The sequence below is a fragment of the Lampetra planeri genome, chromosome 31 (assembly GCF_965212315.1).
Source record: "Lampetra planeri chromosome 31, kcLamPlan1.2.h2, whole genome shotgun sequence".
NCBI classification, from domain to species: Eukaryota; Metazoa; Chordata; class Hyperoartia; order Petromyzontiformes; family Petromyzontidae; genus Lampetra; species Lampetra planeri.
Genome location: NC_136137.1, coordinates 10,211,221 through 10,235,144, shown reverse-complemented (window position 1 = coordinate 10,235,144; position 23,924 = coordinate 10,211,221). Strand labels below are relative to the sequence as shown.

Genomic DNA, 23,924 nt, shown 5'->3' with positions numbered 1-23,924 from the left:
AATGAAAGTAATAATTTTTTTGTTTCCAAAACACAAGTCACTTTAATATTTTTGTACCGATTTTGAAAAATGAAAAAAAAAATATCAAATGAAATGTTTCGCAAACTACTGTTTTATTGAATCTTTCAGATGTCTTGTATCTATGAGTTGTACTTTTAAAAAGGTTGGGGGGGGGGGGTGGAAATGTCATTTTGTGATGTTTTATGCCTTCCTTCAGGTCGTGAAGGACGGAGGGATGTCTAAGATCATTGTAACGACTGTTGCCATGGGACTGTAACATATTTGCCTTTTCAAGTATTCACGAGCACGTCATGTAGGTCTTACGCTGACGAGTAGTCTTAATTTAATGAATAATTTGCAAGTATTTTGAGCACATGTATTTTACTACACTGAAGGATTTTGTGGAAAAGTTTAAATTAGCCACTTTTCTACTTCCTCACATTAAATTGTAATCATGAATCCTAAAAACTTTGTAACCGACTTCCCCCATTTTTTGTTTTAATACGCCAAGGCATTTCACTACCGTATGTTTACACTCGTCACAAGCAGGGTTTTGAAAAGAATCGTTCACCATTTTATGCAAACCCTCACTTCATAGATGAATGTTGTGAAAGGGGTTGCGTGGAGCATTGTTTTGTATGTTGTCAAGCCCTCTGATTCAGTAGGCCGCTGTCACCACGTGTATTCTCATATTTGCTGAAAACATGTAAACTGCCATAACAGAATTAGGATTTTTTGGTTTGTAGATTTGAGTCACTTGTGGTGATTTGTATATACTTTAGCTAAGTCCCGAAGTTCAGATGAAACATTGCAACTTTTCTCAACCTATCAACAGAAAAATAAAGTATATTTATCTTAATGTACTTCAAGAAATGTTATGGTTGGTCATTACAGAACATTTGGAACACTGGTTGACTGAATTAATGAGTTACTTATCTGGTGCTTAACTTGAGCATGCTAATCCACCTTATTCATTGTAATATGAAATTTACTTGAGTATTTTTAAGATTAAAATGTAAATTTTGGCCAAATCTGACTTTCAAATAAGTATTGTTATCCAAGTTATATTTAATAAACAGCACATGTATGTGACATGATTGCAACCTGGAAAATAATTGAAGGTCATAATTTCGTAAAAATCTATGGGAACTATTACTTATGATTTCATTTTAACATATTACGATTAATGATAAAAAAGGTGTAATCTGGCCCCCATACTTGCAGCCAACATGGCCAGGTGCAAAGTCACTCATCCAGCACACAATAATGTAGACAATAAAAACGTGTTTATTTTTCAAAAAGTAAAAGTTATAAAGAGTAACAACTTAAAAAGTTTGCTGGAGAAAAGACTGAGACACAAACTGAGAGAACAACATCTCAAGGAGTAGTGAAGAAAGGTTTACAGAATGGAAGACTTGCAAGAATGATGTTTTTCAGTCACAATATACAGGCATGTCAAGAGGGGTGGGGAGGTGGGGGAAAGAGGTGGGTTGTGGGGGAGAGGTGGGTGGGGGGGGTAGAGGTGGGGGCACATTCATTGGCACCTCCGATTATCACGGTTGGCTATGTACAGTGTGAAAGACGTTCAACATACATCTGCAAGCACTGGTTTTTCATGTGTGTGGTAAGTGTTAAATTTTGTTTTATTACTTCACTTAAAATTTTTCATTTGCTTTTCTCACGTTAAAAAAAGGTGTTCAAGAGTAAAATATGAAGGGGATTGAACCGCAAGTCTGCTTTTAACGTGGGAGTCGATGGGAAAACCATGAGTTTTCGTTTAACGAGCAACTTTCGTGAACCGCATCTTGCTTGCTCAGCGAAACCAGCCTGTGAGCAACCTCACCTTTAATACTAGATTTAAAAAATGTCACTTCAATTGACGCAAATTTATAGAAAGTTTTTCCTGCTACTAACCATTACATTTGTACGTACATACACACACATCTATATAAAATTCTGCTTTTTGACATCCGGAGCAACAGAAGTAAAGTGAGCGCCCACTTGCGGCCTCAGAAGTCCGACTGGGGGTCAGACTCGTCATCGGAGAAGTTGTACTTGACGGCCTTCTTGGCACGAGCAGCTCGGGGCCCCCTTTGTACAGGGCTGCTGTTATCCAGCAGCACGTCGTCATCGAGTGTGAAACTTTCATCCACCCCCACCTTCTTCTGCAGCAAAACAAGAAACAAACAAACAAACCCACAAAGCGTAAGCGTTGTAGAAAAAAATGATCACCGGCCAACCTACAGATTGCACAACCCCAATTCGGCACCATCCTATTTTAATATTCACTTCAACAAACAACAGTTTGGGCCAGAGGTAACACACCTGTTGAGCTGTGGACCTTTGCTTGACTCGTTCAGGGCTGCTGTCTGAATCGTCAATGACCTTTCGCTTCTTTGCACCACCTATTGGTTTCAAACACAAGCAATGTTAATCGATACGATGAATAACATTGTAATAAAAAAAACATCATGGAAAATGTAAGACTTCAAACTTCCAGACATCCTTACATGAAAAACAAGTCCTTTCAAACCAAAAGGTCACATGTTTACAATGCACTAATTTCAGGAGTCGGTGACGGCATACATTTTCAAATTGGGAAATCTCAGTTGTTTTTTTTGGCGACAATATTAATTTTGAACAGGCCTCTTTCATATACATTAAAGTGTATTGAGGATGTCAGTTGGACATATGGTGCCATCTTGTGCAGAACATTCACAATTTTCATGCAATGACTGCAAAATCAATTCCATTTATGTAACAACACCCAACTGACTTTCAATGTCGCATTGGTACAAAGTGTCCGCTAATGCTGCCGCTGTTAAATTCTTCATGCATGCAAAACCGAAGTCATTGAGTGGCCACATAATTAATGGGCTGCACATATTAGGCCCGCGGTTTACCTGCCACGGCTGCTTTGGATGTTTTTGCAAGATCACCCTCCAAGCTGGAAAAGCCACTTTCTTTAGGTTTGGCTTTTGCTTTGGACATAACAGCCAGGATGGTCGGTTGCTTGGCGTCACCTGGCACACAGCAACCGATGGTAAGCTTGGCTTCAGAAAACATGGACACAGATTTAACTTAACACGTAGGCCTTATGCGACCAACATCCATTAGGTTTTTTTGGGTTAGATTGTACTCGAATTGTAAATGTTGTGGGTTTACTCTCCAACACACCGGTGTGCTAATCCAGTAACGAATTGGCACGTTTACATGACAAATCTTACTAAATTGGTTGTCGGGTGGTGGCAGGTTTAAGGACATTCATATATTACGCGATCTAACCCAAAAAAAACTTTTATGGATAAAGTTAACTCTTCAATTCGTCTGTTTTGTGAATAAAATTACAAAATTGCCATGTTATACTTAGACAACATACAGAACCAAATAATATTAGGAATGTGTCATTAAAAGAAAGTAAGAATAGAACGATACCTTTTTTGGCAGTGGTCTTAGAGCCCTTACTAGTGGTGGCCTTGCTAGCGGGCTTTGCTTTCACTGCTGCTTTGGTGATCTTAATCAGGTCCTCATCCTCAGAATCCAGGAGCATGTCGACTGCAAGCAAATACAATCATCATTCAGGAGACATCGTGACTAAACATTTTTATTTGTTGGTTTCAGTGTCCGCAGGTGTCAACCGATTCACCAAGTTGTCAATCTCCATTTGCGTGACTGATTCCCAATAGTGAATAATTATGCCAAAATGCTGTCACATTAACATGCTGCATGAACAGCTTACACTCCACGATACACCTATACACATTACAAGGCATTAATAGAAAACATTCAGTATTCATATCAAACATCACTCACTGGATTCAATGTCTTTCTTTGTGGCAGGTTTGGAGTTTGTGTCGTTCGGCTTGCAGTCCTTAGATTTCTCTGTCACTTTCTTTTGTCTGCTGTTTTTTTGCAAACAGACATACCACCTTGTTAGCACCTAGAGTCCAGTGAACACCACTATATGCTGGATTCAATTTAAAATGTCATCTCAGCACCAACCCTCAAGCCGAGCAGTCAGCATATAGATCGCCGCCGAACACAACAATACATTACTAACAATGTAAATTGGTACAATGGTAAAGCTTTCTTTTTGAAACCATTAAATAGATGACACCGGTATAGTCTAAATTGTTTTGCATTGAAATAGACCATATATAAAACAAGGTCCTTTCCTATATTAATCTGGCAGTTCAGCATTTAATTTAAGCACGCTTATGCTGATTGTCAAAACTGGTCCAGGGTTTTCTTTCATGAAACCAATGCTGATAAAAAAAGTGTGCTCCAAAGCCATGTGGCCGGTGGGATGCATTAAAAGTATTTTTATATTTTTGTTGGTCCAGTATTCCACTATGTTGGATTGCATAGCTACATTCAGACATTTTCTAAAGCATTTTGCAATTAGTAACCGGAATTTAATTAGCCATGTGTGGTGGTTTTCAAAATCAGAATCTTTATTTAGACTGGAGGAAAACGATGAGCCAAAGCTCTTTTTCACAGATGTCCAGCGAGAGGTGGGAAAACACGTTACAACAAACAATACAAGAACACGATAGGAGTGCAAAGTATAGGAAAGGTAAACAAATCGCCTAAAAATGTACACAAAACTAAAATGTGGCCGTGTTTTAAAGCAAATCAAGCCCAGATTGTGGTGCGAGGACTGGGCGTGAGCTTGCATGAGGTGAGGGGGGTTGTGCTCACCTTGGCGCCGGCAAGGCCCGCTTAATGGACAGAAACGCGTCCTCACTGTCGCTGCTGTTGTCCATGCCGTGGCACGACGTTGGCTTTTGCGGGTTCACAGTCTGCCCCACCTCTTCATCTGTGCTGTCATACGTAAACTTTTGTGCGGCTACACAGGAACAAAAAGGTTACATTACAGACCAGACAAAAATTATTTCCCTGCTGTACTTGTGCTTTTTTTTCTCAGTCATAGATTATTGTGTGGTGGCAGCGATGTGTGCTCATTTACACATATAAATCACCCAGGAATGTCTGTCCTTAACGCTCGTGACGTCACTCCACGTCGACCAGCCCCTCTCATTAATAATCATGAACAGGCTACGTCCTCCACATGTTCCCCCCCTCATTAATAATCATGAGCATGTGACGTCACTTCACATGGAGCACCCTCCTCCCTCATTAATAATCATTTACAGGTGACGTCCTCCAAATGCCCCCGCCCCATTCAAAATAATTAGCGGCTGACGTCACTCCACATGGGGGGGGGGGCCCGAGGCGCCTCCTCCCCCCTCCTCGGCATCAACTCACAACCCTCACTACTACGAAGGCAGACCCTCACGTCACGCGATCTCCGTAACGCTATTGAGACATAAAAGTAAAAAGATCGTCATGATGAATAAGGGATTATAACCTTAAAATGAAATAGGTCTGTCACCGCGCGCCTACAAATTGCAACACGCATTCATGCAATGAATATCACGTTGAGGTCTGCTTTTCTCTTGTAAGTTTCAGACATACTGCAATTCACCTGTCCTTCGAAGGGCAAGTGTCTAGTTTACACATACAGTCATACCTCGGTATATGACCGCTTTGGAATACGTCGAATTTGGTATACGTCGTGTTTTGACGAGAGAAAAATTGTCTTGGGATACGACGTCTTGCTTGGGATACGACGCGCTTGCTAGAACTTTTATGGGTCGGGATGAGTCACCGCGTACCCGCGTCTACCCCGTTCACGACTGAAACAAAGCGCCGCTCCTCAGTCTGCCTGTACAGTAGATCTCGTTCAGTGCACAACCCTTGCTATAACTGTGAATGTTCACATCTCCTCCTCCTCCTTCCTCACCACCATCCTCGTAGGCTATCAACTCCTCTCATCAAGGTAAAGTGATGTTTAATTTTATTTCAATTTATTTATGCATTTATTTTAATTAATGTATGCATTTCAGTAATAAGTAGTGTCTAAATTATGTCATACAACCCCATTAATGTGTAATATGCCATATAAAATATCATTTCTTATACTCTGGAACGGATTATTTCCTTTCCCTTTATTTCTTATGGGAAAAATTCGTTTTGTATATGTAATTTTCGGTATAAGTCCTACTACCTTCTGGAACGAATTAACGACGTATACCGAGGTACCACTGTATATGGCTTTTTAATTTGACACCTAACTGCAGACAAAACATAGAAAAGGCAACACAGCCTCAAGGTTTACAACCTATGCATGTGAAGATGGAATGTTCCCCTTTTCAACATGAGTTTTCCTCTGGTCACTTCAGTTTCCCATTTGCAAAAAAAATTAAAGTCCAAAATCCTAAATCAGGACTTCACTAGAAATTCTTCATGCTCCATGAGGCTTTTATAAGTCAAATTATAATTGTTTATTATTATAGACTTTTTTTAAAGGTCACAGTAACTCTAGTTTCACACAACCATTGCTTACCAGCAGCACGCTTGGACCTGGCATCTCTGGAGGGCACCTTAATGTCCTCAGAAGACAGATTGCTCAGATCAAGTTCCGAATCGGATTCAGACCATGGATTTTTCTTGGTCTCCTTTTTGACTGTTGGCTTGAAGGACAGTGTTGTTTGCTTCTTCCCATCTGTGGACAGCAGTTAACTTAGTACCGCCAAACACATTGTATATTAAGTAACAATTAGAATTCTCTGGACTTTAAAAAGTGATTTCTAGGACTTATTTACTTATGCATTAAAATCTTGGCTTAATTACTGGCTGCTTGCGATGGTCACGAGTGGATCACCAACCTGTTTCCTTTGGTTTCTTTGTCACACGTTTTGTGAGATTAGAGCCCTCATCGGGAGAGATTGACGGCAGCTCATTTCCATCCTCATCATACATTATTTCTGCGGGCCCGTCGCGATCAGTCTGGAGCACAAAACAAGATCCCCCAAGTATAACCTTAACAGACTGTTGGATCAAGTACTGTTAAGCGAGTAGTACACCTATGAAGGCTGGCACGGCACGAGGGGGTGGGTCGCCAACACCACACCCAATCGCATGTCTTTCTAGTGGCGACGTTTACACACTGCACCAGGTACTTGAGGCCGAGTCGACCTAGGGGAGGCCCAGGACCGGTTCAGATAATCGTCACTGGTGTTGACCGTGGATGAGAATCGAACCCGGGTCATCGGGTTTCACAGCACCGCATGGTAACCATTGCACTACTGCTCCCCATTAAGCACACAAAGACCCACATGTAGCTTTAACAGACTGTTGGGGCAAGTGATGTTAGAGAGCACCTATGAAGCCCGGAACAGTACACTAGGGGGTGGCCAGCACCACGCCCGACCACCTTTGTCTCCCTAATGGCGATGTTTACACACAGCACGATGTACTCATTTGAGGCCGAGTCGATCTAGGGGAGGCCTAGGACCGGTTCAGATAATCGTCCAGGTGTTGGCTGCGAGCGAGAATCAGTCTCGGGGCCCCGGGTTCGTAGCCCAGCGCGCTAACCGCTACGGCTCCCACACAATCACACTCTAACACACATTTGGTGTCTGCTCCTCTTCTAAGTTTATTCTTCCACCAACTTTGCCTTTTGAATGGACCCCTCACCTTAATTTTTTTGCGAGCGACCTTCATGGCAGCAGTGATGACTGGCACGATACGTCGACCGTGTGGTGAGGGCACCACCTCCGCCTTCAAAGTCAGGCTCTTGGCGCCCGCTTTCTTTGGGCCACCTTTACCCCTGACCATGATATCAGCAACATCATCCTTGTGCTGTTGGGCCTCCACACGCTGACAGAGCATTTGGGATGGGTAACTCAGTAGCTGCACGTGTCAGAAGTCATATTCCACAGCTTCTACCCATCTATGCATATATGTGCCACTGTTACCTGCGGTGTTCCGCTGAAATACCAGTGCTGTCCATTTTATTGCCATTGTAACTGGACATAATGTGTCCAAGTTGTGTATTGCAGGACAATTAAAAAACAATTATATCACTGCACATCTACACATACAAATGTGGTGTCGTTTGATAGTAACAAAAATGTAAACTAAAAAACCAAGTTTAAATCAATATGAGCACCAATAATCTGATGCGCACCAATAATCCCAAGTATATCATTCTGTGTCTGACACACCTAGTGAACCAAGTTATAATGCAGTGCAATGCTTGCTGCCAAAATAAAATGTGGGTTCTTGACAAGAAAAGTTTGATCACTTACATCCAGCTCCTCCACAAATACTGCCAAATCGTCCTTCCACAGATCACATGGTGATTTGGACTTCACATTCTCCAGCTCTTGAATCTGTCAAAAAAAGTGTGCAGATTTTAACAATGGAAATGGCTTCTGTTAGTGCTGTTAAGTTGCTAATTGTTCTAATAATCAAAGGAAAATGCTGATGATCATTTCAATAACCACTACACACCTTCAAATCCCTCTGCCGCAACAGTTCGTCCTTGCGCTCCTTGGTCAGACACCAGAGCGCCATGTTGAGGATGTAGTTATAGTCAGGTCCAGATGACGGAGCTGACGACTCTTCTCCACCGTCGTTGTCCTCTTGACTGTTTGGCTCTTCTTCAAGATTTGACTGCAAAAGATAAAATTGTTGTCAGCCAATTCCAATTGCTCATATTACATTTTGCAAACATTATGCGGAATGTAAACAGGCACTGTATGAGTAAATTGAAACATAAGCCCCCTTTGCTCACCTTCATTTGAGCCTCCTTCCAGGCACGGATGGGATCAGAATCATACCCTCGGGCTTCCAGCAACCGAATCAGCTCCTTCTTTGGTTTATTCTCTGCAGGTGTCAAGTGTTAATGATCAGTGTTTTTCGGTGTTTATTATGCATGTGGTCAAGTCATTAAGCACTACCACCTGCTGTGAACCCTTACAAATGCGAAAAAAACCAAGATTCACAATTACAGAGCATTGGCAGAGTGGTGCAGTCAAACTTAGCAGAGGCAGCACTGACCGATGACCACCGTTCCCTCGATCTTCTCGAGGATGAAGCGTGCCTGGTTGCTCAGTTTGGCCGACTCTGCTCCCAGAATACCATTGAGCCACTCCTTGCGCAAGCTGTAGTACTTGAGACGCACCTCATAGAACTCGCGCAGGATATCGGAAATGGACTCGTACTTCTTCAAGCAACCAAGGTGGTCAAAAAGCACCTGCGCATTCAAAAGCACAACCATCGAGTAAGGTCAACCAACATGTCTTCTCCATTGCCTTGAAAGTGAGAACCTGAGCAATGTGGTGAATGCGTGGCATCAGACAGTACCATTGAATTGCAGGTGAGCGGCGCTTGTAGCTTGAACACTTTGTGCAAGCCCGCTGCTTCTGCCTCCAACAGCTTCTCCCGGCTGATCTTGATAATGAAGCGCACTGTGGTGTCCGTGTGGTACTCCTTGTAGTCCGTGATGAGCGGCGTAGTCTTGTCTGTGCCAGAGAGCATGGGTTCCAGCACCGATTCCTTATACGTCTGCCAGGGGAGAGAAATACGTGGTCTTATAATTGACTTCTCCAAGAAGTGCCCGGCACAATGGTTAGGCATATGCACATATGATAAAAACATATTAAAGCAGGAAGATAAATATTGAGTATTGCATAGATATTTTATGTTACCATATTAATACTTGATACACTGTTCCAGTATTGCTCACCTGAGTCCAAGTGCGTACAGGCAGCTCCGAGATCTCAATGGTCTCACTGTCCAGGATGGAAATTTCACCGCTCAACATGAACTGGTTGGGACCCAGCTCATCGATGGACCCCTTGAAATTTTTGTACCATGGCAGCTGCACTCCACATAGCCAAACACAAGGCAGTTTCAGTTATGCTGCAACATTTACACCGGCTTCATCTTTATTACACAGTGTAAACACCTAATATCCTGCTTCTTCACAAGGCCATGAATAAAGCGCAAAATACTGGGTAAATGGCTGGAGTTTCTTCAGCCTATAAATCACTCTGGCAATCGTTTTCAGGGCCACCTTTCCTACAGAAAGATTGGTTAGGGTGCCACACTCACCATAGGAAGAGGCTCTTCTCCATCAAGCAAGCGGCGGATGTTGTTGATGATCTCACGTGGGTTATGGTTGGGGATTCTGGAGGCCCAACCTGTGCCAATGCCATCAGAACCGTTCACCAGCACCAAGGGGATGATTGGACAGTACCACTCGGGCTCCACCCGCTGGTTGTCATCCCACAGGAACTTGAGCAGGTTATCGTCCACGGGTGGAAACAGCAGACGAGCGACCGTGCTGGAAAGCAACACAGGCACTGGTTAAGGACTATGCCAATGGGGTTTGAAATGATTGCTGAGACCCTCGCCTGTGATGGCTAGTGACGTGGCGACATATGGTAGCCCACCTGATCATGGTGAAGATGTATCGAGGGCTGGCGGCATCTTTGCCGCCATTTAGCCGGGTTCCAAATTGGCCGATGGGCTGCAGGACATTGATGTTGTTGCTGCCAACAAAGTTCTGGGCCAAGCTGACGATAGTCATCATGAGCGATTGCTGCAACACAAAAACAAATTGTTACATTTACATTCACAACAATGCAGTGTCAAGATGCGAGCATGACGCAAAAGGTGGTGGCGAGTCACAAACCTCGCCATGGTGGTAAGCAGACATCTCAGCCACTGAACCTGCCAGCTGGGCGACCTTCACCTCCCGCTTGTCATTCCTTTTAAAGCACGTGAACAGTACTTTCCTCTGCCCAGGCTTAAAACCTATGACAGTACATAAAGGTCATTCAAGGATGTGCCTTAAAAGTGTTACATTTACTGAAATCACTTCATAATCTTACCTATAAACTTTATTTTTTGTCTGTCTCTGTCTGTGCACACCTATCCTAGCAACGCTTTTAGCTGACAAACTGTTGGGTTAACGTTTTAACAAAGTACACAGATACAATACACTAAAGGCCCTGGACGAAAACGCTATTTGTTTTTGCCCTTGGTCAAATGTAAACTAATAAAATCACACTTTATAACAATTTATTATTACGCTGATCGCGGCGCCAAAACACGCATCTGCGCATGCGCGGAAACGCTGACTCGCGGTTGCCCCTAGCAATGCACGAGCTTGCGGCAACGGGAGCTTTTACTTCACGTTAAAAATGCGAAAAAGAAAAAAATCAAGCACTTACTGCTGCACAACCACACGCTGCGGTAGATCCTGAACAGTGTGATGTCCTCTTCTCTCCCCCTCACCCTAATGTGTGCAGTTACCTACTGTAGCATCGGTAGATCCAATCTGAACAATCCGTAGATACTACTATAGTTAGTAGAAGCTACTGTTGAGTAAGTAGATACTAGTCAGTCGACACGTCTGTAGAGTCAGATACTGCTATGGAGTCAGCAGATACTTCTATAGTCAGCAAGATACTACTATAGAGTCAGTAGGTAAAAGTGTACTCAGTAGATACTACTGTACAGTGAGTAGACAACAACTAGTCGGCAGATACTACTATAGTCAGTAGATACTATTTGTAGAGCCAGATACTACTATAGTCATGAGATACGACTTACTATTGTATGTAGGGTGTGTCAGTATATAAATCTACAAAATAAAAATTGGCTGGGGGGGGTAAAAAAAAAAGTTGGAGGGGGGTCAACAATTTTTGGAAACCTTTTAGAACAACTAATTACCCCCCCCGCGACTTTCTATTACTTTTTGATTTAGGACTTCTGCAAGCCTCTTTTTTTATTTTGTTGATGGACAAATGGAAGACACGTTTTGAAATATATTTTTCCCCCGGGCAAAGCCAGGTACTTCCTGCTAGTTTAGGATCACATGTAATTTTAATGAAACGAAGAAACTGTTCCACAGAACCTAATTCAAAGAGCTAATAATGGGTGCAGACAAAACACTCACCATCAACAAGAGAAGGGATTGAGCGCTCATTGTCCGAGTTCGAAAAGAGGATCAGCTCCTTGTTGATAAAGTCGTTGTACGTCAGGTGAGCAGTTTGTTTCCCGTAAAGGAAAGACTGAAAAAACAAACAAACAGTTTATAATTGCTGGACCTGAACATTAGCGTCATTTAGCAACAAGCATTCACGCACAGTGGCAAGGTGTATGATTTTGAGGCTTTGGCAGCCGAGTCTGGTACCTCGGGGAGCCCTTGTTCCCGTCGCTGCCGACGGTCCACCATCCAGTTCGTCAGCCACTCCTTGCGGTCCTCAATCTTCTTCCGGCTAAAGGCCTACAAATGCATATCAGATATGTTCATGTTAACACCCTTACTGCTTGGACATCAGAATACAGAAGAGCAAATCACATTTAAATGTCAAAGATGCCAAATTTGTTTACGACGTATACACACTTGACCATGTATTAAAGTGCAATTTATTACAACAGCTGCCATTGGGACAACGGCAGGACACCTACCAGGGTAATCGCATTATCATCCTCGGGGCCAGTGTAGCGGAATTCGATGCGATGGCGTTTCATGTCCGCAAAGTACTCTTTGGCCTCCTTGGATGTACTGGTCCCCAGACCTGGTATGTCGAAAAGAAAGCTAAACATCAACATTTGCAATGATAGGTTTAAAGACATAAAGCAAAATAGAACGTCTAACTTAGGTAGATCGTGCATGCACAACAAATGTACATTGAACTGTGAAGCTTACTTTAATGAGCTATGCTACCAAGGACAAACCTTTGTAGTACTTTATTTTCCAGGTTTTGTAATTGCTTGTCTCATTCTTCCATTCATCGAACTCGGGCAGGCTGTAGAATGGCAACTCTTGCTTGTTTTTGGACACCTGGTCACAACAATGAAAGCAGGGGTTTGTAGGAAACTTGATTTTTTTTGCAAAGGTGAAGTCTGTTTGCAGTGGGGTGTAACAATACCACCGCCTGGTGTGCATCATCAGTAGGATAAGGTAATGTCACCATCTCACCTTGACGATAGGGGTGATGAACTCTTCCAAGAAACGATGTTGAAGCAAGGATGGCCAGTTGTGGTGAATGAAGTTAATGACAAGCCCTTTAATGTGAGAGCCATCCTGATCCTAAACACACAAAGGCAATGCACAAAAACTACAGCAATGCCTCCACAGTAGCAGGCTTCTGCAAAACAATCTTAGTGCCAAGAACTCTCATTACCTGATCTGTCATGATCATGATCTTGCCATAGCGGAGAGTCTTGAGCGATTCAGGATCGTCATACTTTTTCTTGTACTGCAGTCCTACGATCTTGATCAGGTTGTTGATTTCTGCGTTCTCCATGATCTGCCGAGCGACAAAAAGGTTACTTCATTTACGATATTTGTTTACACATTTCAATGTTTTGTCCTTGACACATTGCACCTTCGATGATGTAAATGAGAACCCCAAGTTTCCGTGTGGCGAGTCAATAACCTGCTTGTAAGAAGCCTCTCGCACGTTGAGCATTTTCCCACGGAGAGGGAAGATTCCATAGTGGTCACGCCCCACAACACCCAGCCCAGAGACCGCTAGGGTCTTGGCCGAGTCTCCCTCCGTCAAAATGAGGGTGCACCTCTGGGAGTTTTTTCCACCTGTGATGAAAGAAGTTCAGTTCACTCAAAATGCGGCCAAGTACAGATGCAAGCAGTACTGTGTGGTGGCATTTAAGGCTTGTGCATACCTGCATCATTGGCATCATCCAGCTTGGGAATTCCCCGCAACTTAGACATCTTCTTGGAAGAACAATTTTGGTTCAGCTGAGACTGTGCTTTGAACTTCACCCAGTTCAAAATGCTTTCAACAATCCCACAGCCCATTGCCTGCAACAAGATGTGAGAAATCAATGGGTGAATTCAACTGAAGATTTTTTTTTTAGAACAGCAGTTTATGTTTGTAAATGTTATTACATCATATCCAATCATGCTCACATATTGGCAAATATATCAATGGCCTACATATGACTGAAAAAAGAGCCTAAAAAGGGAATCAAAATGTTATATATGTGAGAAATTTATCAACCAACAAAGCACAAATCTGCCAAGTCTACACCACTTCGCTTACCGACTTGATGAACTTTTCGGAGAGGGAACAGGTAGAACCAAACTTCTTGTGCTGCAAGGTCATGTTTTCCTTCGTCTGGGAGTCAAACGTGGGGTTCTCCACCAAACAGTTCACGAATATCCACATGTGGTTCTTGACCTAAAAGACACATACAACTCAATATTGTTTTAATTTGTTTGATATCATCGGGCCCTTTAAGTTATTTCATGTAACATGTATGTTGTATGCTGGTGTTTGAAACATTCCTCTTTTTGCACAATGGTATGCTGCTTTTCATATTCCAATGCATGTTTTAAAAAGCACTCCAAACCTGCTCTCACTCGCCCCCATCCATCACTTTGATCCTGTTCTACCTTCAATAATTCCATCAAATAGTCAACATTTGATTATCCGGAATAATGTGGGGGGGGGGGTATCTTGGATAAACCAAAAAGTGTAACTTAAGCTATTAAACATTTATGATGTACCTACATAGAATAGAGGATGCAGAATAAGCCATCCGTTTTAATGGTTTAAAGTAATCAGATTATTGCATACATATTTACAACCACATAGGCAGTCACTTCCATCTTAAAAGTGTTATATGTGCTTTACCAATAAACAACCTCCTTTTTGCCACTTTTATGCTCCCATTGCTTGTTATGACACCTTCAATAATCATGGTCTTTCAATGTATCCCTCAGGGTTATATAGAGTTGTGTATTTGTGGAATTTTCTTGGATTTTCACATCTGTCCTTTTTTCAACATGCTTTTTTGTGGTTTCAGATAATCGTATAAGTGGACAATGACAAAAGAAAACGGAATAAGACCTGAAGAACACAGAAGGAAGCGTGGGGAGAAGCATGTTGGGAATTACATTCAGAGATAGGAAAACGTACAAGAGGACAAACACTAATTAAAAAAGCAAAAAAAAAGTAGCAATGCATCTAAGATGGATGAATAAAATTAGCCCATGTATGGGACATGTCAGCAGTAGATTGAACATGGCTTATGATGTTAAATCTTGTGAGACATTCATTCCAAATGAGATAAGAAATATTTTTTATGTCAACCAATTACCTGGAAAGGCTTCACAGCAATGCCAGCCTTGTTTTTCTTCTTCACCGTCTCAATGAGCTTGCTTGTCACCTGATCCACTACATAGTCCACATGTCGTCCACCCTACACATATAAAGGACATAAAATTTGACTCATCAAATGATTGCCTTCTTACCCCAATAACTGCATCAAAATCGGAATGGCGAGCATGCGTGCTTCCCAGTCAACATAAGCACATATACAGTGGTTGGCTTGCGACCTACGTACCTTGGTGGTGGCAATGCTGTTGACGAAGCTGACCTGCTGGAAACCCTTTTCACTTATGCAGAGGCACACCTCCCAGCGGTTACTCACAACCTCATGCACCACCTGTAGTGGCATTCCTGATTCATCCACACGGTCCTTTAGGTACAAGTCCACGTATTTCCTGAAGCCAGTGAGCTGAGGAAGAAGGGGTGGGGGTGATGTCATTTACTGTGATGCTCAAAAAAAAATTAACTGTCAGCCCTGTATTGTATTTGACAAATATTTAGTAATTTAGACAACACAATAGCCTCAATGAGCCAGAACTAGACCCATGATTGAGCATGGCCCCAGGATAGTAAATGTAATTCAGAGTTTCTTACAGGCAATTTCTGGCCATTGAGGAAAACCTTGACCCCTTTGCAGATCCCAGCTATATCGTAGGCACGCCGCGTCATGATTGCAATGATGTCCTTGTCCAGTATGGTCATGTTGAACTTGGTTAGGTCTGGTTGGAAGGTGATACATGTGAAGTCTTCTCCACTGCTGGGCTTGATCACAGAGTCGCATTCCTTTGACATGTTATTCATCCATTTCTGTGAAAACAACATTTTGTTAAAATTAAATTGAATAGAAAATGCTGAAGAGAAATTAACTGTTTTTTTTGTGCAAACATTAACATGGGTCTAAGCAGTGTGCATCCAAATCAAACTGGCCACAAATCCACCATGTGTGTAATTTATTGAGCCATCCCATCAGGCAATATTTAAGCAGAAAAATTAAGACTGTAAATTGAAAGGCTGCCAATGCCTTGTCTGTAATGGGGTTTATTTGATCACACGTCACAACGATGGTCATTGTGGGTTGAAAACGGGAGTACAGGACTGGTTCAGATATCACTTGCCACTAATATTAGCCATGGCCAGGAAAGACTCGGGTTGCTGGGTTCATTGAGCAGTGTGCGAACCACTGCACCTGGAATGTGTATCACTACAATGAGTAACCTCCTCACTGTTATTGTACTTTTTGTATCCGCGTTTGGTACCTGTTTAAACCTCTTTTTAGATTCACTGCACGATGTCTCTACAGTAAATTGAGTGCTGAAGATGTTGCACAATTTTGCTCCGTAACCATTTCGCCCACCTGAAAAGAAAGGAAACATTGTTACCGTTAGTTTTTTTCACAAGTTGTGCTTTAATAACTTTCTAAGCACATTCCACAGCATAGACAGTGAATGGATGTCACCTACGTTTAACGTGCAGTATTTTTCTGACTAAGTGTTGCCATTCCTCACCGGTATCTTGATAAACACAATCAAGCCATACCTGTGACCTTCTTTTCATCATCGTCGTAATTGCTTGAGGTGAGCAGCTGTCCGAAGATCAACGCAGGCACGTACATCTTCTCCACCTTGTGTTCCACCACCGGGATTCCCTTTCCATTGTTCCACACACTGATTTTGTTGTTTTCCCTGCACGCCACCCACATACACAAGTACAGTAAAACCTCGGAGATCAGACGCACCAGAAGAACTCGAACAATTCGGTGTTCGAACAATATTTCCAAACATTTTTTGCCCCGGAAACCGAACAAAATTCGGAGGTCTAACGAGCAATGGCGACTTGAAAGAACCTGTACGACTAAGACGTGAATGGCCAGCGTGGATGACGCTTGCCCACACAAAGGTTTTACCTCCTCCTCACCACCTTCCACTCAAGCCATCAACTCTCCTTACTACAGGTAAAGTGAAGTTCAATGTTCATTTATTCCATTTATTTGTTTCTTGTTTTTTTGTATGATTTTATGCATGTAATTACTGTAAACTTCGTGTAAAAATGCTTTATAATGAGAGATTTCTTGTGTCTGGAACCAATTAATGTAATTTACATTAATTCTTATGGGGAAAATTAATTCGGTGTTCGAACAAATCAGTGTTCGCATGGCCTTCTGGAACAAATTAAGTTTTTTCTCCGGGGTACCACTGTACAACCATTTGCACATTTTCAGTGCACCTACTGCAAGAATATAAAATGTATACACTTGAAATAACTTACGGGTCAATGATGACTTTAATACATGTCATGTTTGGGTCCCTTTGCTTATTGTCTGCGGCATTTACTGTGAAACAAAAAGTTTTCATTACAAAAAGGTTTCAGAACACACGATTTAAAACCATATAAAAAGTGCAGTGTATTGCATAAAAAAACAATATCCCAGCATACCAAGGATCTCATCAAAAATCTTGAACAACCCAGGCACAAACGTGACATCCCTGCAGTTAATGCCGATTTCCTCATCAAACACCCACATGTTCTGCAATGGGTGAAACACAAACACGCACAGATGTTAACAAAGACCCCGCAGCTGTGAAGAAAGCACAGCCATTGGTAACATAGGTTTTTTGGGTTAGATCGCGTAAATATAAATGGCTGTCACCTGATGAAGCTAGTTGTAATTACTGGCGAAACGTCGTACTCGGATTGTAAATGTTGTGGCTTGGCTCTCCAACACACCGGTGTGCAGTACTAGTGACGAATTGTCATGTTCTGTTTACATGACAACCCTTACTAGCTGGCTGTGTCCGGGTGGTGGCGGGTTTAAACGACACATTTATATAATTACGCGATCTAACCCAAAAACACATCTATTATGGTATGTTCTGTTTACATGACAAACCTTACTAATTGGCTGTGTTGGGTGGTGGCAGGTTTAAAGGCACATTCATATTTACGCAATCTAACCCAAATAAAACCTATATTATGGATATTGGTCACGAAAGCCTACGTGTTAAACAACCATCGGTGTTGACGGGCAGCTGCATCAAGGCACCTGGGTGACGGGCTCCACCGAGCCGATATAGGTGTCTGGCCGGAGCAAGATGTGCTCCAGTTGGGTCTTCTTCTGGTAGATCCTCTCCACCGACAGGCGATTCGATTTGGCATCATCCTTGACGTTGAGTAGATTTTTCTGAAGATAAAAAAAAAGTGTACCCCCACCAGCCACTTTGTTATTTCTCCCACATCAGGCAACAAAAGTCATCAGAATGCTCTTGATTTGTTGAAACATTGAGCATATTATTATTTGGTAATTCTGTGTTGGCGCAGAATATATCTATACTACATGGTTCATATGTCAAACTCTGTACATCCCAAACGCCGGGTCGGAGGAAAAGACGCGTAAAACCAACAATGCTTCTCTTGCCGAGGACATTACAAAGAAAAATTGCCACATTTCACAATTAATAACACTTTGGCCTGGAAATGTAAAAGAACATAACGTCCAATGCAACAATCCAATGGGCACCAAAACCCTCCGGAGAAGTGACTTGCAATGTATTGGTAGAATCTGAAGATTTCGCAATTAATTCATATTTAAAGCCGATGCTCCTGTAAAAAAAATTGGTGCCAATTCCCAACAAATGCACTGCACTCGATAACATTATCAGACGTGCACTCATAAATTGGACTGCTGAGAAACGTTGCAAAGTTCTATCATGATATACGCAAATTGCTACATTGTGTACAATACGGTGTTAGTCAAATGGAAATTAGTTCGTAAATATTTTTCTGCGTTAACCGTGTTAAGTTCAGTCGCTGTGTTACGTGTCAAGTTTGCATATCGCCATAAGTGTTGCCCAATTGAATGAACTGCAATTAATGCAGTTGTGCAAATATGTGATGTAATTAAAGCTGCAGTATTAGCCATCAACGTCGGCCGCGACCTATAGTTTTTGCAGTCATTATAAATCGCATAATGGCGTTACCAATATCCCACAAGGTCACAACGTACACCGCAGGAGTTTATACCCCGCGTCTTGTACAATAGGCGGCCTGTGCTTGGAAGATGGACCATTTCCAAAAACGTCTATTAAAAATGTTTATGGAATTGTTATTTATTAATGTTGTTTGAGCAAACATGGACTTTGCTGACCCACCACGCAGCCCACCGTTTTCTATACGGTACTGCACGGTCCATAATCAGTCCCAATGGTGTACACGATTTGGATTATCTCGTCCGAATGCACCACTTAAGATTTCGTTTTTTCTGCAAATAACATCGCTCAGCAAAAGATTTCCAAAATTCTTAACAAGCACAAGATCCAGGTCCGATTCAATACAGTATACAAAATCCGTGATCTGATCCCATCCGTAAAGGATGCCATTCCTGATTTACAGTACCCTGGTGTCTACAAACTAAGTTGCATTTGTGGCGATTGTTATATTGGAGAAACGAAACGACCGCATTCGCTAGCACAAGTCAAATTTGAAACACGGTAGGACGAATTCTTCTGCCATGGCTGACCACAACAACGCTGTGGGTTCTCATGATATTGTTTTCTCCGACACCAAAGTTCTCTGCAAGCTGTCGGGATACCACCAAAGATTTGTCCATGAAGCCATCCAGATATACAAACATAGACATAACTTCAACCGAGAAGATGGATTCAAATTGAGCAATCATTGGAAGGATGCTATTAACCAAGTTAAACTTTAGCTGCCTTAAAGTTTATATTCATATCCGCATCTCCAGTTTTTTTTTTACTCCCAGCCCTGCTCACTCCAATCACTTGGAAATTTGCCGCCAAGTGTTTCGAGATTTGAACTCCATGCCCGCCTCCCAGGCCACGCCCCGCCCCCACACTCACCCCGCAGCTATATAATCCCTCTAGATTTGAAGCTTTCGTGACTGCAAGGATTCATACTCTTAGGTTTTGCGGTAAACTCACGTAGGTAAAAAATAAATACATTTATTTTTCTTTTTCTTCTACGTGACTTTACCGAAAAAACCAAAGAGTATATAATCTCTCGTCACAGGCATACTTCAGCGATAGTTACTCTTTGGTTTTTTCGGTAAAGTCACGTAGGTAAAACAATCAATAAAATAATTGTTTTATTATGAATCCTTGCAGTCACCAAAACTTCAAATCTAGAATTCAAATCTAGAATTCAGCGATAGTTTTGCTGTTTGGCCCCACCTGCAGACGGACCGCTTGTGTTGCGCCCGAAACGTCGTGATTTAATTTAGTTGTTTTGCATTTGTATTTATTTTATTTTCACCTACGTGACTTTACCGATAAAAAAACAAAGAGTATGGATCCTTGCAGTCACCAAAACTTCAAATCTAGAATCGAGCAATTTACAATGTTGTGGTTTTGCTTTTTCACTCGTACGTATAACCGAGTTATCACGCGGGTAAACAAAACAAAGGTGACGAGTGAACGTCGTTGATTACACGATGTAACACGATTTTTGTTCCTGGGTAGTGTTATTTTCGAATTGCTTATGCCTCAAAAGTATAGAAATTGCCTCTTATTCCCCACAAACTTTGCTTTTGTGACCAGGCCTTTATGTGAAGGAATGACACAAACGCACACCACGTTTTCTCATTGAAAATAGGTACATTTCAAAACATCACTGTCCTGGTCACAAAAGCAAAGTTTGTGGGGAATAATAGCCACTTTCTGTACTTTTGAGGCATACGTAATTAGAAAATAACCCTTACTACCCATGAACAAAATTTGTTTTTGCTACAGTTGCTATTCACAGGTAAAACACAAATAAACGTAGACATCTGAATGTGACGCCGCTGCGACTGGTTAGAAGAAACATTCGCATGGTTCACTTAAGGTGGTGGTGCTCATTTGCATTGAATTGATTGCAGATTGTATAAAAATGGTACGTCCTATAATAAAGGGTAATTACTCGAAACGTCGTCTAGTATATAAGTTCATTTTAAGGCCATACCGTGTCACTATTGACGCCTTTGTATTACACATTCAATCAAATAATCTTATTACACCACAGCGCGCACAGTATTGCCGTCATCCCTAACCCGATGTAAACTTTACTGAACGCAGCGGCACGCTACAACGACGGCAAGCCACCAACCATCATCATCTTAACGAGGGCCCTGCGGCCTTCAAGCCCGAGCTAAAGTCGCGCGCGCCGACTGTAAACTACCCCAACAATCTCTCACCTTCAGCGGAGGACCATGCAGAACGCTCATCGCCATCTCAAAACAACGCTTGTTGTAGCACAACAATTGCGAGTTAACAACAAGGACGGAATCGCGCTCTGCTGCGTCTCGCACCGACCACACTGCTCGTTCGCGCGCGAACGTCGCTTGGGAGCCGTTGAACGCCGCGCGATTCAAAATTTTTAGTTTTTTGCTTCAAACGGCTCGAGGGCCAATCAACGCGCGCGGAGCGGCGTCACGTGGGGTAGTCCTGTGGGGCGGTTGGAGATGGGTGACGTCATGTCCAGGGAGGAGGCGGGGTCTCTCTAACTCCTCAGCAACTGGTTGGGTTGGAGATTGATGACGTAATGTATGGGGGGGGAGGTGCTTTCCCCCAGCAACTGGTGGATTTGAAATGAATGACGTCACGTCTACGGCGAGGGCGGGTGTAAGGGTGGCGGGGGTGTCTCTCTCTCCCCCGGCAACTGATTGGTTTGGAGTTTGATGACGTCATGTATGTGGGGGGGGCGGGAGGTGCTTTCCCCAGCAACTGGTGGATTTGAAATGAATGACGTCACGTCTACGGGGGGGGGGGGCGGGTGTAAGGGGGCGGGGGGTCTCTCTCCCCAGCATCTTGTCGGTTAGAGATGGATGACGTAGCGTCCAAAGGGGGCGGGGGTGTAAGGGGGCGGGGGGATCTCTTTTTCCAGCAACTGATGGTTTGAATATGAATGACGTCATGTCTACGGAGGGGAGGCCGGAGGGTCTAAGGGGGTGGGGGGTCTCTCTCTCTCCCCAGCAACTGGTGGGTTGGAGATGGATGACGTCATGTATGGGGGGTGGGTGCTTTCCCCAACTGGTGAATTTCAGTTGAATGACGTCACGTGTGCGGGGGGGGGGGTGTAAGGGAGCGGGGGTCTCTCTCCCCAGCATCTGGTCGGTTGGAGATGGATGACGTCATATCTCCTAGATAAATCCGATGAGCTATGAAGCTCTTTTTCACATATTTTCTTAAAATATATATTTTACAATGCTACGAATACAGCACCTACTATTTACGATTCCTTTTTATTTATCAGGTAAGGCCCACCACTGAGCTATATAGCTCTTTTTCAGAAGCGACCTGGCTATCAGAAATGATAGATCAACCAGGGGAATAACACGTGGGATGGGTGTGAAAGCTACAATAGCAAACAATACATCAAAAAACCCATAGGAGTGCAAAGTATAGAAAAGGTAAGCAAATCACCATTGATAAATAAAACATACAGTAAATATATCATCCTCATCCACTGCTGGATGTCACAGACGCGGTGGCGTCATTCTCAAGAGATGGCCACTGTGTGACCCGCGTCTTCATGGCCCAATTCTCAAATGTGAAAATGCGACTCTTTATAAGCAGGGTCCCGTCCAACTTCTCGCAGTAGGGGTTAATGCTGCTCCAATGTGCCTCTCCAACTATCCAGTGCAGTTTTTTTTTTCATCAACATTGGGGTATTTGGCTAACACCAGTTACGTTGTTATGTGTTTAGCTATGGGAGGAAACCAGAGAGCCAGGAGAAAACCCATACAGAACAGGGAGACGGGGGAGGAACACACCAACTCCACACAGAGTCGGGAATCGAATCCAGCACCCTTCTCGCTGTGAGGCGGGAGCAAGCGTCACCATTGCACCACCTCCCTACCGCCAAAACCAGATTCTCCCTTCTCCCTTCGGTGCCACGGTGGCTAGGAGACGTTAACGACCTCGCCTGGTACACGGGAGGTCGTCGGTTCCATCCTCGACCCGAACGCCTGCTGTATATTTCGAGTTTGCGTGCCTCTCTTCTCGTGGTCGCGTGGATTTGTCTCCGGGTCCTCGGGGTTTTGCTTCCACATTTAGAATCAACATCGGCGTGTTTTAGAGTATTTGGCTGCTTTACATTTGTACGTGATAAGCCACGTCGTTGAGCTATGATTTGTGGCCAGGCCGCTTCTGAAAAATAAGTTAATAGCGCAGTGAGCCTTACTTGGTGAAATAAAAAATAGTTTCTTTTTAAGTTTTTCGGCTCGAATTGCCCCTAAGGCTGCTTGCACTCCACCGCCTGGCCACACTCGGAAACGACTCATTCGGCATCCACAGGCACAACACAACGCCGAGGGTTCAAACAGAATCGGAATTCATAATAGAGCTTTTTTTTGGGTTAGATCGCGTAAATATATAAATGTGTCGTTAAACCCGCCACCACCCGACGCAGAATCAGAATATGTATTCATACTGGAGGAATCCGATTATCTATACTGTACATGTATTTTTTCAGATGTCCAGGAGGGGTGGGTCAGAACTTTACAACAATAAACAATACAAAAACACGAGAGAAGTGAAAAGTATAGGAAAGGTAAACAAATCACTTAAAATATACACAAATGAAACTAAATAATTTGTGTTATCTCACCAGGTAAAGCGCACTGAGCTATTGGCTTTTTTTTCAGACGCGACATGGCCACAAATAATAACTTTACGAAGTGGCTTATCACGTGTAACTTTATAGCAGCAAAATAATCGAAATGTTCTAAATGTCTCCACATATAAACAACAGAAATATATTTGAGTCTCATCAGCCTATTTTATTTCCGTACACGTTTCATCAAGCAGCAGTTGTTTAAGCAAACCAAACTCTCGATCGGTGTTTCAACATTGTGCAGTCCCTCCAGAAAAACGCAGAGTTTTTTGGTGATTGTTGCGGGCAAAAATCGTTGATTATGCGGCACGT

The 23,924-nt window shown here is 42.8% G+C and overlaps 1 protein-coding gene across 1 annotated transcript; it reads right to left on the bottom strand.

Moving 5' to 3' along the window:
* Window positions 1-1,269: 1,269 nt before the first annotated feature.
* Window positions 1,270-21,405, bottom strand: LOC144729203 (DNA topoisomerase 2-alpha-like). Its single transcript, XM_078609259.1, has 36 exons — window positions 21,193-21,405; window positions 18,046-18,183; window positions 17,439-17,529; window positions 17,271-17,334; window positions 16,542-16,687; window positions 16,262-16,359; window positions 15,600-15,812; window positions 15,241-15,414; window positions 14,995-15,096; window positions 13,935-14,072; window positions 13,555-13,693; window positions 13,308-13,465; window positions 13,053-13,178; window positions 12,848-12,958; window positions 12,604-12,709; window positions 12,334-12,443; window positions 12,056-12,148; window positions 11,819-11,933; window positions 10,550-10,671; window positions 10,308-10,456; window positions 9,967-10,198; window positions 9,599-9,733; window positions 9,217-9,417; window positions 8,911-9,106; window positions 8,645-8,736; window positions 8,362-8,523; window positions 8,157-8,240; window positions 7,543-7,725; window positions 6,732-6,852; window positions 6,410-6,568; window positions 4,702-4,849; window positions 3,814-3,902; window positions 3,436-3,555; window positions 2,904-3,023; window positions 2,326-2,405; window positions 1,270-2,165 (listed from the first exon to the last, which is right to left on the bottom strand). Exons 1-36 carry the CDS (start codon window positions 21,226-21,228, stop codon window positions 2,010-2,012), a joined length of 4,707 nt encoding a protein of 1,568 aa, XP_078465385.1. The 5' UTR covers window positions 21,229-21,405; the 3' UTR covers window positions 1,270-2,009.
* Window positions 21,406-23,924: the final 2,519 nt, after the last annotated feature.